The following is a 12,766-nucleotide window of genomic DNA, read 5'->3' as shown; positions in this document are numbered from 1 at the left end:
CCAGGGCGTGATCCTGGAGTCCTGGGATCAATTCCCACATCAGGCTCCCTGCATGGAACCTGCTTCTCTCTCTGCCCATGTATCTGCCTCTGTGTGTGTGTGTGTGTGTGTGTGTGTGTCTTTCATGAATAAATAAATACGATCTTTAAAAAATAAAATAAAGTAAAAAATAAAATAATTTATTTACACCCCACGTGAGGCTCAAAATTACAACTCTGAGATCAAGAGTCACATGCTCTTCCTACTGAGCCAACCAGGTGTCCCTATTCAGTGGTTTTTAATATAGTCATAAAATTGTACAATCATCAGCACTAATTCCAGAACATTTCCTCACCTCAAAAAGAGACCCTGTACTCATTAGCAGTCATTCCTCATTCCCCACCATCCCCATCCTGGCAACCACTAATCTAATGTCCTGTCTCTATAGATCTACGTATTCTGGACATTTCACTTAAATGGAATAACACAATCTGTGTCTGTGAGTACCTGGCTTCGTTCACTTAGCATAATGTTTTCCAGGTTCATCCACGTCATGGGATGGATCAGTGCTTCATTACTTTTTATGGTTGAATAATAAGCTATTGTATGCATAGACCACATTTTGTTGATCTCTTTATCAGTTGATAGACATTTGCATTGTTTCCAGTTTGGGGCTAGTCATTTTATATCCCCCTGGCAACGTACAAGGGCTCCTCTTTCTCCACACTCACCAACACGTTTTCTTTTCTTCCCTTTTTAAAAAAATATATATATATATTTATTTATTCATGAGAGACACAGAGAGAGAGGGGCAGAGATACAGGCAGAGGGAGAAGGAGAGGAAGAAGCAGGCTCCATGCAGGGAGCCCAGCGTGGGACTTTATCCCGGGTCTTCAGGATCACACCCTGGGCTGAAGGCGGCGCTAAACCGCTGAGCCACCCCGGCTGCCCCTTCCCTTCTAATACTATCCATCCCCATGACTGTAAAGGGATATTTGGCTTTGATTTGCATTTCCCTAAAGCCTAATGATACTGAGCATCTTGTCTATGTTAGCAGTTTTTTTATGTTATCCTCAGAGGCGCCTGAGTGGCTCGGTCGGTTAAGCATCTGACTCTCGGTTTTGGCTCAGGTCATGATCTTTGTGCCCTCGCATGCAGCCCTGAGTCAGGCTCTGCGCTCACACTCAGCGGAGAGTCTGCTTGTCTCTCGGCCCTTCCCCCAACTCTCTGCCTGTCCCTTGTGTGGGTGTACGTGCGTTCACATGCTCTCTCTCTCTCTCTCTCTCTCAAATAAATAAAATAAAATCTTATGTATCATCTTCAGAGAAATGTTTAAAAGTTGGGCCGGGCAGCCCAGGTGCCTCGGTGGTTTAGCGCCGCCTTCAGTCCAGGGCGTGATCCCGGAGACCCAGGATCGAGTCCCACGTCTGGCTCCCTGCATGGAGACTGCTTCTCCCTCTGCCTCTCTCTCTCTCTCTCTCTCTCTCTGTGTGTGTGTGTGTGTCTCTAATCAATTTTTTAAAAAATCTTTAAAAGTTAGGCCATTTGTCTTTTTTACTGTTCAATTCTTTGTATGTTCTGGATACAAGTCCCATATCAGATATGTGATTTGCAAATATTTTCTCCCATTCTGTGGATATTTTTGTTTTTTAGAATAAAAGTAAGTTACTAAATTTACTGTCTGTAACTTGTTCTTTTTCTTTATCAGTGTATTATTGGAATCCTTCAATGTCAAGAGAAGGCTATGTCACTCTTTTCTTTTTTCCTACCTTATTGCTTTCCTTCTTTTCTCATTTTTAAAAAAAGATTTTATTTATTTATTTGACAGAGAGAGAGCACAAGCACAAGGAATGGCAGGCAGAGGGTAAGGGAGAAGCAGGCTCCCTGTGGAACAGGGCATGGGGCCTGCTTCTCCCTCTGCTTGTGTCTCTGCCTCTCTCTCTCTCTCTCTCTGTGTGTGTGTGTGTGTGTGTGTGTCTCATGAATAAATAAATAAAATCTTAAAAAAAAAAAGAAGAAGAAGAAGGAAGACAACCAACTGAGCCACCCAGGTGTCCCTTATTTTTTCGAGGTGGCACTCCATTATGATTGTGCCACAGTTGATTTGACCAGTCCTATGCTGAACTTTAAAAGACAGAGTCTTCAGTTTATGTGTTGGTGAAAGACAAGGAACCAGCAGCTCTTGGTCAGGAGGTTGCTACCTACTGTGTTGTCTGCTCTTGGATGATGTGAAAATGCAAGCGGGCACAGGAAGTGTCTCTAACCTGCCTACACTTCCTCTAAACCCATGTGGTTTCACAAGCCCTATAGGCTCACCACCACCCATTGTCACCAGCTTGGCGTCTTTGTGAAAAAGTCTCACTGCAGGAGGCCCTGGGGCATTATTATTTCCCTCTTTTAGTCTGTCTGGTTGCCAAATCCCCAGGGTTCTCTGAGACCGGAGTCTTGATTAGACATCTCCAGCCGCTGGAAAGATGAACTCCTACATCATCATAACGAGGCTGCTGCTGTCCGGGCCTTCCCTCTTCGGTAGGCAAGGGAAAAAATGGAGGGGAAGGCAAGGGACATGTGTCTCTGTCCAGTGAGACCACAGGACTTTGTGGAACTGGAGTAAAAGAGCAGCTAGTGTCGGGTGGGATTGGCCACAGGTGACATGAGGGTTAGGAATCTTGGAGGGAGAAGGGGATAAGGAAAGAAAGAGGTTAGAAAAAAAAAAAAAAAAAAGAGGTTAGAGTCCAAAGTAGAGGCAAGGTCTGGAGGAAAAGAGAAGGAAGACACAGGTGGCAACAGAGATACAGAGTGGGGTCTTTATTTTTCATTTTTTAAGATTTTACTTATTTATTCATGAAAGACACAGAGAGAGAGGCAGAGACAGGCAGAGGGAGGAGCAGGCTCCCGGTGGGGAGCCTGATGAGGGACTGGATCTCAGGACCCCAGAATCATGCCCTGAGCTGAAGGCATCTCTGGCTTAGGGTTTTTTAAAAAGGCAGATGGCTAATGGGTACCTGGAGCAGTCGCTGGGGTCTGGTCCTGCCCATGGCACCACTGTGTACCATCTCAGCACTTTGCTCTTTCTGGACCTCAGTCCGTTCGTGAACAAACAGTGGGGCAGCTTCTCTGCCATCCTGGATGCCTGGGAAAGAAGCCTGATGCCTGGAAGAAAGCAGGGCCAGAAAGGACAGTTAGGGGCTTGCAAAGGAGGATGCTAGGCAGCTTGAAGTGGGGGATGACATGGGCCAACCTGAGATCTAATGGAAGGAAGAGCCTGGTGCACAGTGGGGTGGGCAGTAAGGGAGCATTAGATGAGAAGCAGCTGCATGGGGATCAGGGGACCTTGAAACCATGAGTCTGCGGGCAGAAGCCTGAGGCTAATTATCTAGGGTCCTAGGCCCAAGGGAGAAGTGGGTGTGTTGGGAGATGCACCCTGCGATGGGGCAACCTCATCCCACGGGGGGCCCCTTCCATCTGCCTCTATCTCACGGACCAACGCCTTCTCATCCTTCCTTCTTTGCTAGCAGTCCAAGTGCGCTCTGGGTAGTAGGGAGTTGCTGCTTCCAATTTCCCGGAGTCGAGGCTCTGAAAGGGGAAGCCCGAGGGGGAAGGTCTAGCTCTGCCTCCCAAGCAGGCGGCGGGTGGCCCCAGGAGGAAGGAGCCGGGTCTTTGTGGGTGGGCCGCCCACTTGGGGCACGTGGGCGACCGCCAATCAGCGCCTGCGGCTCTGGGGCCCCCTGCGGGGACCCTGGCTGGCCGGAACCGCTGACCCGCTGACCTGACCGACCGACCGCACCCCCTGGTCTCCCTCAGCCCTGGCCTCAGGCTACAACTTGGAAGTGCGTCACGTGCAGAACTTCTCCTTCCCACACGCCGGGAGGCATTTTGGGTACAGAGTCCTGCAGGTTGGAGACCGGTGAGCCGCCCCTGGCCCCCCCTGCCCCGCAGAGCCAGGACTGGAGACCAGGACACCAGCCCGCGGGGGAGCGGGCGTCGGGGGCGTGGGGGGCGCAGGTCGGGAAACCGGCAGGTGCCGAGGGTCTTCCTTCTGGAGGAGCGAGGCCATCAGATAGTAGGACCAGCACAGTCCATCCTTAAATCTCCACCTAAGTGCCTGATAGAAGGGGAAATATCACAGCCCCTAAAAGGCTTTGCAACACTTCTAAATTCCCCAGTAGGGCCTGGGCTGGACAGTGAGCTCCTTAACAGCAGAAACTTTGTTTCTCTCATTTTTCCCCTCATGCCCAATACATGCCCCAACCTAGCACAGAGTAGATATGTCATAAATGCCTTTTTAAAAAAGATTTTATTTATTTATTTGAGAGAGAGAGCACAACCAGGTGGAGGGGCAGAGGGAGAGAGAGAAGCAGACTCCCTGCTGAGCAGGGAGCCAGGTGTGAGGCTCCATTCCAGGACCCAGGAGCCAGGACCAGGATCATGACCTGAGCCCAAGGCACACGTTAGGCAGCGAAACACTGAGGCACCTTCATAAATGACTTTTGAATTGTTGCCTGATTGAGCAAACTTATGTGACATCTGGCACATCATTCTCTGGACCTCAGTTTTTCTAAACTATAAATGGAAAAGATCCTTAACTTTCTAGAATTTTTGCCTCTGAATAGGGAAGAGGTGGGGACTGAGGAGCCTCCCTGCAGGGGACAAACTGCATTGCTTTGAGAAACTTGGGATCTGAGCCCCCCAATGGGTAGGAGTGGGTGGGTAAAGATGGGACAACTTCATCTCACAGGTGAGATTTCTCATCAGGGTTGTCGTGGGAGCTCCAGGTGAGGGGAACAGCACAGGAAACCTCTATCAATGCCAGCCAGGCACTGGCCACTGCCTACCAGTCAGCCTGAGTGGTGAGTAACTGGTGAGGGGCCTGGGAGGAATACTGTCCCAGGGAAGTCGAGGCTGGCCCCACCACACCTCAGTACCTAAGTTCCTCCAGACCAATCAATCTCCTGGTGCCTACAGGTTCCAACTATACTTCCAAGTACTTGGGGATGACCTTGGCGACAGACTTCATAAGTGGAAAGCTTTTGGTAAGAATCTCATGTAGTGATACTAAGAAAGACAGATTAAAAAGAAGGAAGGCAAAGGGAGTAAAAATCCTATGGAAGATTTCAGGCATCAGAGAGATTCTGAATTAATCAGGATTTATTAAGAATGCAGTGTGAGCCAACTATTTTTGAGCTCTTACTTATGTCAGTTTTTTTCCAAATATGAAATGTGCCCATTGACATACAGAGGTGATTTTTGGTGGTACACAAACTTTTGATGTTTTATACTTATATCTTTATTTAATGGCTTCTTAGGAAATATATACCACACATCAAATTCATGATTTCTTGGATCAAACTGCTTGGGGTAAAGCTAAAGTTAAAAAAAAAAAAAAGGTAAATTTAAAGTAAATAAAACATTACATAAATAAGAGTATGCATGATAGGCCCACATGGCAGAAATTGTGAAGTGTACATAAATGACTAGTGGTGCAAAAACGCTGCTTTTATCTCCTTTATGTTCGAGGTACTTGGATGAGGCAGAGATCAGTATACCCATTTTTAAAAAAGATTTTATTTTATTTAATCATAAGAGACAGAGAGAGAAAGGCAGAGACAGAGGGAGAGGGAGAAGCAGGCTCCCCACAGGGAGCCTGATGCAGGACTCAATCCCAGGACCCTGGAATCACGACCTGAGCCAAAGGCAGACGCTCACCCACTGAGCCACCTGAGTGCCCAGTATACACATTTTACATGTGAGGAAACAGACCCAAGGGTTTAAGAGGCTTGGCCAAAGTCACATGGTAGAGCCAGGATTTGAATCAAATTCCCATTTGATTCTAAATCCATTGATCTTTACAGTTCATCCCAGCAGCATCTTCAAACATGGGTATATGAGAGGTAGAAGGCTGACTGAGGGATATATTCATCTAGCATTTTCTTGGAGCTTGTTTACTTAGCTACTATTACATGCCAGCCGGTGTGCTAAGTTCTCATAGGGTCAGAGGAGCGAGATACAAAGATGATACGAGCTCTGACCTTCAGGAAATTTCAGTCTGGCAGGAAAAACAGTCATAAATGAAAAAAACAACATTGTATATCCCAGGAATAGTGAGTAATTTGGCTTAAACACAGAATGTGTGATTAGAAATGGAAGGGGATTGGCCTGGAAATGTAGGAGAGTCCCCACCTGCAAACAGTATGAATGCCAACCTCCAAAGTTTAAACTCTTCTATAGACAGTGAATATCCACTGGCATACAGCTTTGGTGGTAGGGATGGAGAAATTCCTAGAAGAGCCGGAGGCAGAATTACCTTGCCTTGGTAACCAGTTGGATGTAGGGAGTGAAGTCAGGAGATGATGACTCTGAAGGTTCTTGTTCTTCGCTGGTGATGCCCAGAATATACAAAGGAAGAAGCCCCAACTCTTTATTTTTTTTTAAACCTTTGCTTCCTTCAGGCCTGTGACCCTGGGCTGTCTCGGACGTGTGATCAGAATGTCTACCTAAGTGGCCTGTGTTACCTTTTCCACCAGAATCTGAGAGGTGTTGTGCTGCAAGGGCGCCCTGGTTATCAGGGTAAGGAGCCGGGGGTCCAGTGGGTAAACATCCCTCCCAGATGGCTGCTCATACAAGGGAAGCAGCCTGGGCAGGCCAACCCGTGGAGACACTTCATCGAGTCCCTTTGTGCCTGGCCTCTGTAGAATGTATAAAGGGCAACGTGGACTTGGTATTTCTGTTTGATGGTTCAATGAGCTTGCAGCAAGATGAATTTCAGAAAATTCTGGACTTCATGAAGGATGTGATGAAGAAACTCAGCAACTCTTCCTACCAGGTAAATCTATTAATTAGTTTTCCTATTTGTAGGCAATAAATACCTACTTGAGCTAGCTTAAGGCATAAAAGAAAAACTCAGTATGAGGTGTCTTCAGAACCTAAAGGAATGGTTGTAACTGGACTTCTGGAAGAGACAGAACTAAGGAATAGAAAGTTTGTGGGATTCTCTTTAGTTCTCACTTCTGGGGGGTTTTGGTTTGCTTCTGGGTTTTGCTTCCCTCTTCTCTCTCTCTGCACGTTCTTCCTCAGCTTCTTTGGATCACGTGGGCCTGTGGAAAGCTCCCAAATTCACAAGTTAAAGTTTCAGGAGGGTTTTTTGTCGTCTCCACCAACCCCTCCCTCTGCATATTCCAAATTCTTGGAGAATAGATTCTGACTGGCCTCGAGGCAGCCAAGTGGCCGTCTGTGGCCCAACCAGCTGTGTCCAGTTTAGCCGGGTCACTCAGCAGAACCATCCCCACTGGGGAGGACAGGCCAAGGACAGGAGTATAGCAGACATCACTGCATAAGGGATCAAAGGTTTATTTAATTTTATTTTTGTGTTTGTGCATATATTACCTCATTTTCAAAAAAATGCTTTGAGACAGGAATGTGGGGGTTGGGTTACCCAGGTGCTGGATAAAAAATAGATTAGAAGGGGCTCCTGGGCAGCCATGGTGGCTCAGCGGTTTAGCACCGCCTTCAGCCCAGGGCCTGATCCTGGAGACTCAGGATCAAGTCCCACGTCGGGCTCCCTGCATGGAGCCTGCTGCTCCCTCTGCCTGTGTCTCTGCCTTTTTCTCTGTGTGTGTTTCTCATGAATAAATAAATAAAATCTTTAAAAAAATAAGGGGCTCCTGGGGTCCCTGGGTGGCTCAGCGGTTTAGCACCTGCCTTCAGCCTAGGGCATGATCCTGGAGTCCTAGGATCAAGTCCCACATCGGACTCCTGCGTGGAGCCTGCTTCTTCCTCTGCCTGTGTCTCTGCCTCTCTGTCTCAGTGTGTCTCCCATGGATAAATAAATAAAATCTTAAAAAAAAAAAAAAAGAAGGGGCTCCTGACTGGCTCAGTTGGAAGAGCATGCAACTCTTGATCTCGGTGTTGTGAGTTCGAGCCCCATGTTGGGTGTAGAGATTACTTAAAAATAAAATCCTAAAAAAAAAGAAAAGAAAAGAAAAGAAAAGAAAAGAAAAGAAAAGAAAAGAAAAGAAAAGAAAAGAAAAGAAATAGGTTGGAGCAAGAGGCACCTGGCTAGCTCAGTCAGTAGAGTGTGCAACTCTTGATCTTGGGGGTTTGGGTTCGAGCCCCATGTTGGGTGTGCAGATTACTTAAAAATAAAATCTTAAAAAAAAAAAAAAGAAATCAATTGGAGCAAACAAGTGGGAAGGGCTATGTAATGACATTTCATTTCTTGCTTCTTTTTCCAGTTTGCTGCTGTTCAGTTTTCCACAGACTGCAAAACAGAATTTAATTTCTTGGATTATGTGAAGGTGAAGAACCCTGATGTTCTGCTGGGCAAAGTAGTACACATGCGCCTGTTGACCAACACCTTTGGTGCCATCAACTATGTCGCGTGAGTCCCCTTTTGCAGGAGAGAGCCCACCTGTCAGTTGGCACTGGCTTCTTCAGGTTGTAGGGTGTAGGCTTAGCAATGGGCAGATTATTGTAGAAATTCAACTGGAGCAATTTTAGTCCAGTTTTTTTTTTAAGATTTAATTTATTTGAGAGAGAGAATGAGCATGAGCAGGGCAAGGGACAGAGGGAGAGGGAGAAGCAGACTCCCTGCTGAGCAGGGATCCCGATGCGGGGCTCTATCCCAGGACCCTGGGGTCATGACCTGAGCCAAAGGCAGATGGACGCTTAACCAACTGAACCACCAAAGCTCCCCTAGTCCAGGTTCTTTGAATTGTAAGTAACAGAAATCTACTTTATTAATTGAATCCCTGAGGGAAATTCTTGGGAGGATGCAGGGATAGTTCATTAGCCTTTGGTACAGCGAGTATTGCCAGGCCTCATGAGGAACTAGAACCAAGACTTGGAAAGTGCTTGTGAACATGGCAGTCATGATACAGTCACATCTTATATAGGGATCAGCTTTTGAAGTCAGTGTGTGAATGACAATCTCTACTAGTCAAAGTTCTCCTTGAAGAATTCCTTGAATTGTTCACAAATTCAATATAGTCAAGCCCCACATTGGAAGATAGCATATACTGATTTCCTAAATCTACTGTAGAAGTTTTTCCTCTGGAGTTGGACCAGATGGCTGTGTTTATTTATTTTTTTTAAAGATTTATTTATTTATGATAGACAGAGAGAGAGAGAGAGAGAGAGAGGCAGAGACAGGAGGAGGGAGAAGCAGGCTCCATGCTGGGAGCCCGACGCGGGACTTGATCCTGGGACTCCAGGATCACGCCCTGGGCCAAAGGCAGGCGCCAAACCACTGAGCCACCCAGGGATCCCCAGATGGCTGTGTTTAAATTGAGGCCTAGGGACACCTGGGTGGCTCAGCGGTTGAGCGTTTACCTTCAGCTCAGGACATGATCCCAGGGTCCCAGGATCAAGTCCCGCATTGGGCTCCCGGCAAGGAGCCTGCTTCTCCGTCTGCCTATGTCTCTGCCTCTCTCTCTCTCTCTCTCTCTGTCTCTCATGAATAAATAAATAAAATCTTTAAAAATGAATTAATAAATTGAGGCCTAGATGAATGTAGTTGGATTGCGTTGAAGGGCCATATTGTATATTTTATGTTTTTATTAATCATTATAAATAAGACATTTACTTTTCATACTCATTTGGGGGAAAAGAGAAAAGCCAGTTTGTCCTAGCCAATGATAGTCTTTCTGAAAGTGTCTCCATTCATTCCATGGAATTGGATAGGTTGTCTGATCTGAGGATTGTGTACTTTATATTCATAAAGAGAACTTCCTTTGAAGAGAGTGATCAAAGGGTGAGTCTTTGTGAGCAGTTTCACTGGTGCACAGCCAGACTCTCTCTAACTGAAGCTTTTCCCACATAGACCACACAGATAGGGTATGTCTCCTGTGTAAATTTTGCTTTGAAGGACACAGTTCCCCCTGATTTGGAAACTCTTCCTGCACTGTGTATATAGGCATACCGTTTCAGGCCTGTGTGGACTCTGATGTGAACAATTCAGCTTCCTTTCTGACTGAAGACTTTTCTACACTGATGATATCTATAGGGCTTTTCACCACCATGAATTCTTCTACGAACAGCAAGGTTACTTTGACTCCTGAAGCCTCTCTGACAAATAGCACACTCATAGGGTTTCTGTCCAGTGCGGGATCTTTCACAAATGGCCAGGCCACCTCGTTGACTAAAGCTTTCCCCACATTCCTCTTACTGATAGAGCTTCTCTCCTGTGTGTATTTGCCAATGTGTAACAAAATTGCCTTTGCCTCTGAAGCGTTTTTTCCGAGAGGTACACTCAAAGGGCTTTGGACTAGTGTGAATTCTCTCATGCAAGATTACACTACCTTTTTACTGGAAGGATTTTCCACATTCCTGACACTCATAGGCCCTCTGTTCCACTCGAGGTGAACCTTCCTGTAGTATCTTAGAACCTGGGGTTTTTTGTTCCAGTGTCTCCCTTCTGACAGAGCTCTGGAAGTCCCAGCTTGAGGATCCCGTGGCCCCAGAGTGATCATATTTGTGGTGGGCTTCTATCATCATATTCAGATGTGATGAAAATGCTACCTTCGGGGCATATCTTCCATGACAGCCCAGCAGGGTAGCTGTTGGAAATCCAAACGTGTCCACACTGGTGTATGACCTTAGTCACCACCTGTTCATATGATTCTTCCATGGGCTGTTCTTGAGCACCACAGTGGCATGTGCCCACACACAGACAAAGGCTGATACTGAGCCTGCAGCAGTGCCAGGGCAAGTGGACTGACTCAGGTCTCAATCTTGGGGGTGTGAGTTCAAGCCCCACATCGAGCTCCATGTCCAGCATGCCCAGAATGGAGCCTACTTAAAAAATAACAATAATAAAATCATTTTAAAAATAAAAATAAAAATACCTATCTTTAGATGTTAAAGTGGCCCTGGAAACTGAAAACGATTTGGAAGATAAGAAAATTATATATTTCATCTTATGCTCACCCTGGGCATGCACTCAAATTGAGTAAAAGAGCAGGAAAGACCTCCTGTGCTATGACACTTATTTTTCTCATTGTCATTTCTTTGCCAAGCACATATAGTTGGATTTACAGAAGTTAAACATGCATGTGAGTCATCTCCTCAAGACTTTACATAGGTGTTTCCAAGTCTTTTCTTCTGAGGTTCACTTGGCCTGTCATGTCTACTTCACTCTCTATAGACAGCTTTGGTGGGTACATGGTAAACCATGTCCACTGGAAAAAAAAAAATGACAGCCTCAGCTACTCAATTCAGATGAATAACCTGAATTCCAGCTTCCAGGAAAGAAGATCTGATTGGCTGACCCCAGATTAGGTGTCCACCGGTCCACCCAGTTCTGTTTTATGGCATAAAGTCACATGGCACAGACATGGATTCTCAGATCCCACCTCTGTGGAAAGAGGGTAGTTTCTTAGAGAAAGGGGTCCTGATAGGATGGGAGGATACTCCAAAAGTGTCAACCATGGGAGCTAAAAGGAGCAGTCAGAGAAATATATTTTATAAATACTTCTTGACAGGAGGCATGGGTGGCTCAGTCATTTGGGTGGCTGTCTTCTGTTCAGTTTGTGATCTCAGGGTCCTGAGACCAAACCCCACTTTGGGCTCTCTGCTCAGTGGGGAGCCTGCTTCTCCTTCTGCCTCTGCCTGCAGCTCCCCCTGCTTGTGCTCTCTCTCTCTTTCTCAAATAAATAAATAAAATCTATAAAAATATGAAAATCACCTGTAGCTCATGGACCATACAGAAACAAGCTGTGGGCTGGCTTTGGCCTGTGGGTTGTCATTTGCTATGTTCTAGATTCTGGGAATATAGCAGTGAATGAAACAAAAATCTCTACCCTCTTGAGGTTTAATGTAGCAAGGGGAGAGAAATACAATAGACATGAGAAGTAAGTCAGATAATATAGTAGAAGATGTAAGTCTTACAAAGAAGAAGAAAGCATTCAGTAGGAAAATAAGGGAAGGTTACATTTGAGCAAAGACTCAGAAGTGAGGAAGCAGCCATACTGATACCTGGGGAAAACCATTCCAGGCAGAGGGAATAGCAGAGGCCCTGAGATGAGAACATGCTTGGGATGTTCCGAGAAGACCCAGGACACCAGTGTGACTGGAGAGAAGTAAGCAACGGTGAAAGTAGTAGGGGATGAGGTCGGACAGACCATGGGAGTCCAGAGCACTCAGGACCTTGGAGGCCATAGGGAAGACTTTGGCTTTGCCTCAGAGTGAGATGAGAAGTCACTGGAGGTTTTGAGCAGAGGAGTGATCATTGGATTTATGTTTTTAAAAAGACCCCTTGGCTGCAGAGCTGTTAGGCTCCAGGCCCCCAGGGTGGGAGCAGAGAGACCAGGTAGGAGGCTATTGAAAAATCCAGATGAGAGGTGATGGTGGTTCAAACTAGGGTAGAAATCCACAAACAGGAGCCGTGAGACGCCGTGTCCGTGTGGGTGAAGGCTAGGGAAACAATTTACATCCAAGATGGAACAGAGGCCTTGGCTCTGCCCATCAGAGCTCCACTCTGCTTTGTGGCCCCCCTTTCTGCATCTCTCCTACACCTGCCACTGTGGCCCCTCCATGTCACTTTTCAGCTTCTGCTCCAAGGCAGGTCACATCATAAGTCAGGGGTTGTAGACTGGCTGCTCTAGGATTAATCATCTGTCTCTGGTTAGCTGTGGGATGAGGAGGGAAGGATCAGATGGTGCAGACAGAACTGCTGTCCCAACAGAAACTGTGGGCACCCTGGCTTACTCCAGAAGGAGGCTGTGGGCAAGTGGGACTTTGGAGCATTGGCCTGTCCAGTGCTCAGAACTCCCTTCTTCCTTTTATATCACCT

General features: G+C 46.4%; 1 protein-coding gene across 3 annotated transcripts in view; it reads left to right on the top strand.

The window, feature by feature from the left end:
* Positions 1 to 2,276: 2,276 nt before the first annotated feature.
* Positions 2,277 to 12,766, top strand: part of ITGAL (integrin subunit alpha L) — a 42,872-nt gene continuing 32,382 nt past the window's right edge. Inside the window, exons 1-7 of one of the 3 annotated variants that reach the window (XM_025415850.3) lie at positions 2,277 to 2,508; positions 3,784 to 3,886; positions 4,735 to 4,829; positions 4,945 to 5,012; positions 6,429 to 6,546; positions 6,672 to 6,802; positions 8,211 to 8,356. In XM_025415850.3, the coding sequence (XP_025271635.3) occupies positions 2,454 to 2,508; positions 3,784 to 3,886; positions 4,735 to 4,829; positions 4,945 to 5,012; positions 6,429 to 6,546; positions 6,672 to 6,802; positions 8,211 to 8,356 (716 nt within the window). In that variant the 5' untranslated portion in view covers positions 2,277 to 2,453. Of the gene's footprint in view, positions 2,509 to 3,783; positions 3,887 to 4,717; positions 4,830 to 4,944; positions 5,013 to 6,428; positions 6,547 to 6,671; positions 6,803 to 8,210; positions 8,357 to 12,766 lie in introns of all 3 variants that reach the window. The other 2 variants (XM_035718398.2, XM_035718399.2) reach the window with 2 other exon arrangements.

Source organism: Canis lupus, chromosome 6 (assembly GCF_003254725.2).
Source record: "Canis lupus dingo isolate Sandy chromosome 6, ASM325472v2, whole genome shotgun sequence".
In the NCBI taxonomy this organism is placed as follows: Eukaryota; Metazoa; Chordata; class Mammalia; order Carnivora; family Canidae; genus Canis; species Canis lupus.
Note: the sequence above shows the minus strand (reverse complement) of the source record. Positions and strands in the feature narration are given on the sequence as shown.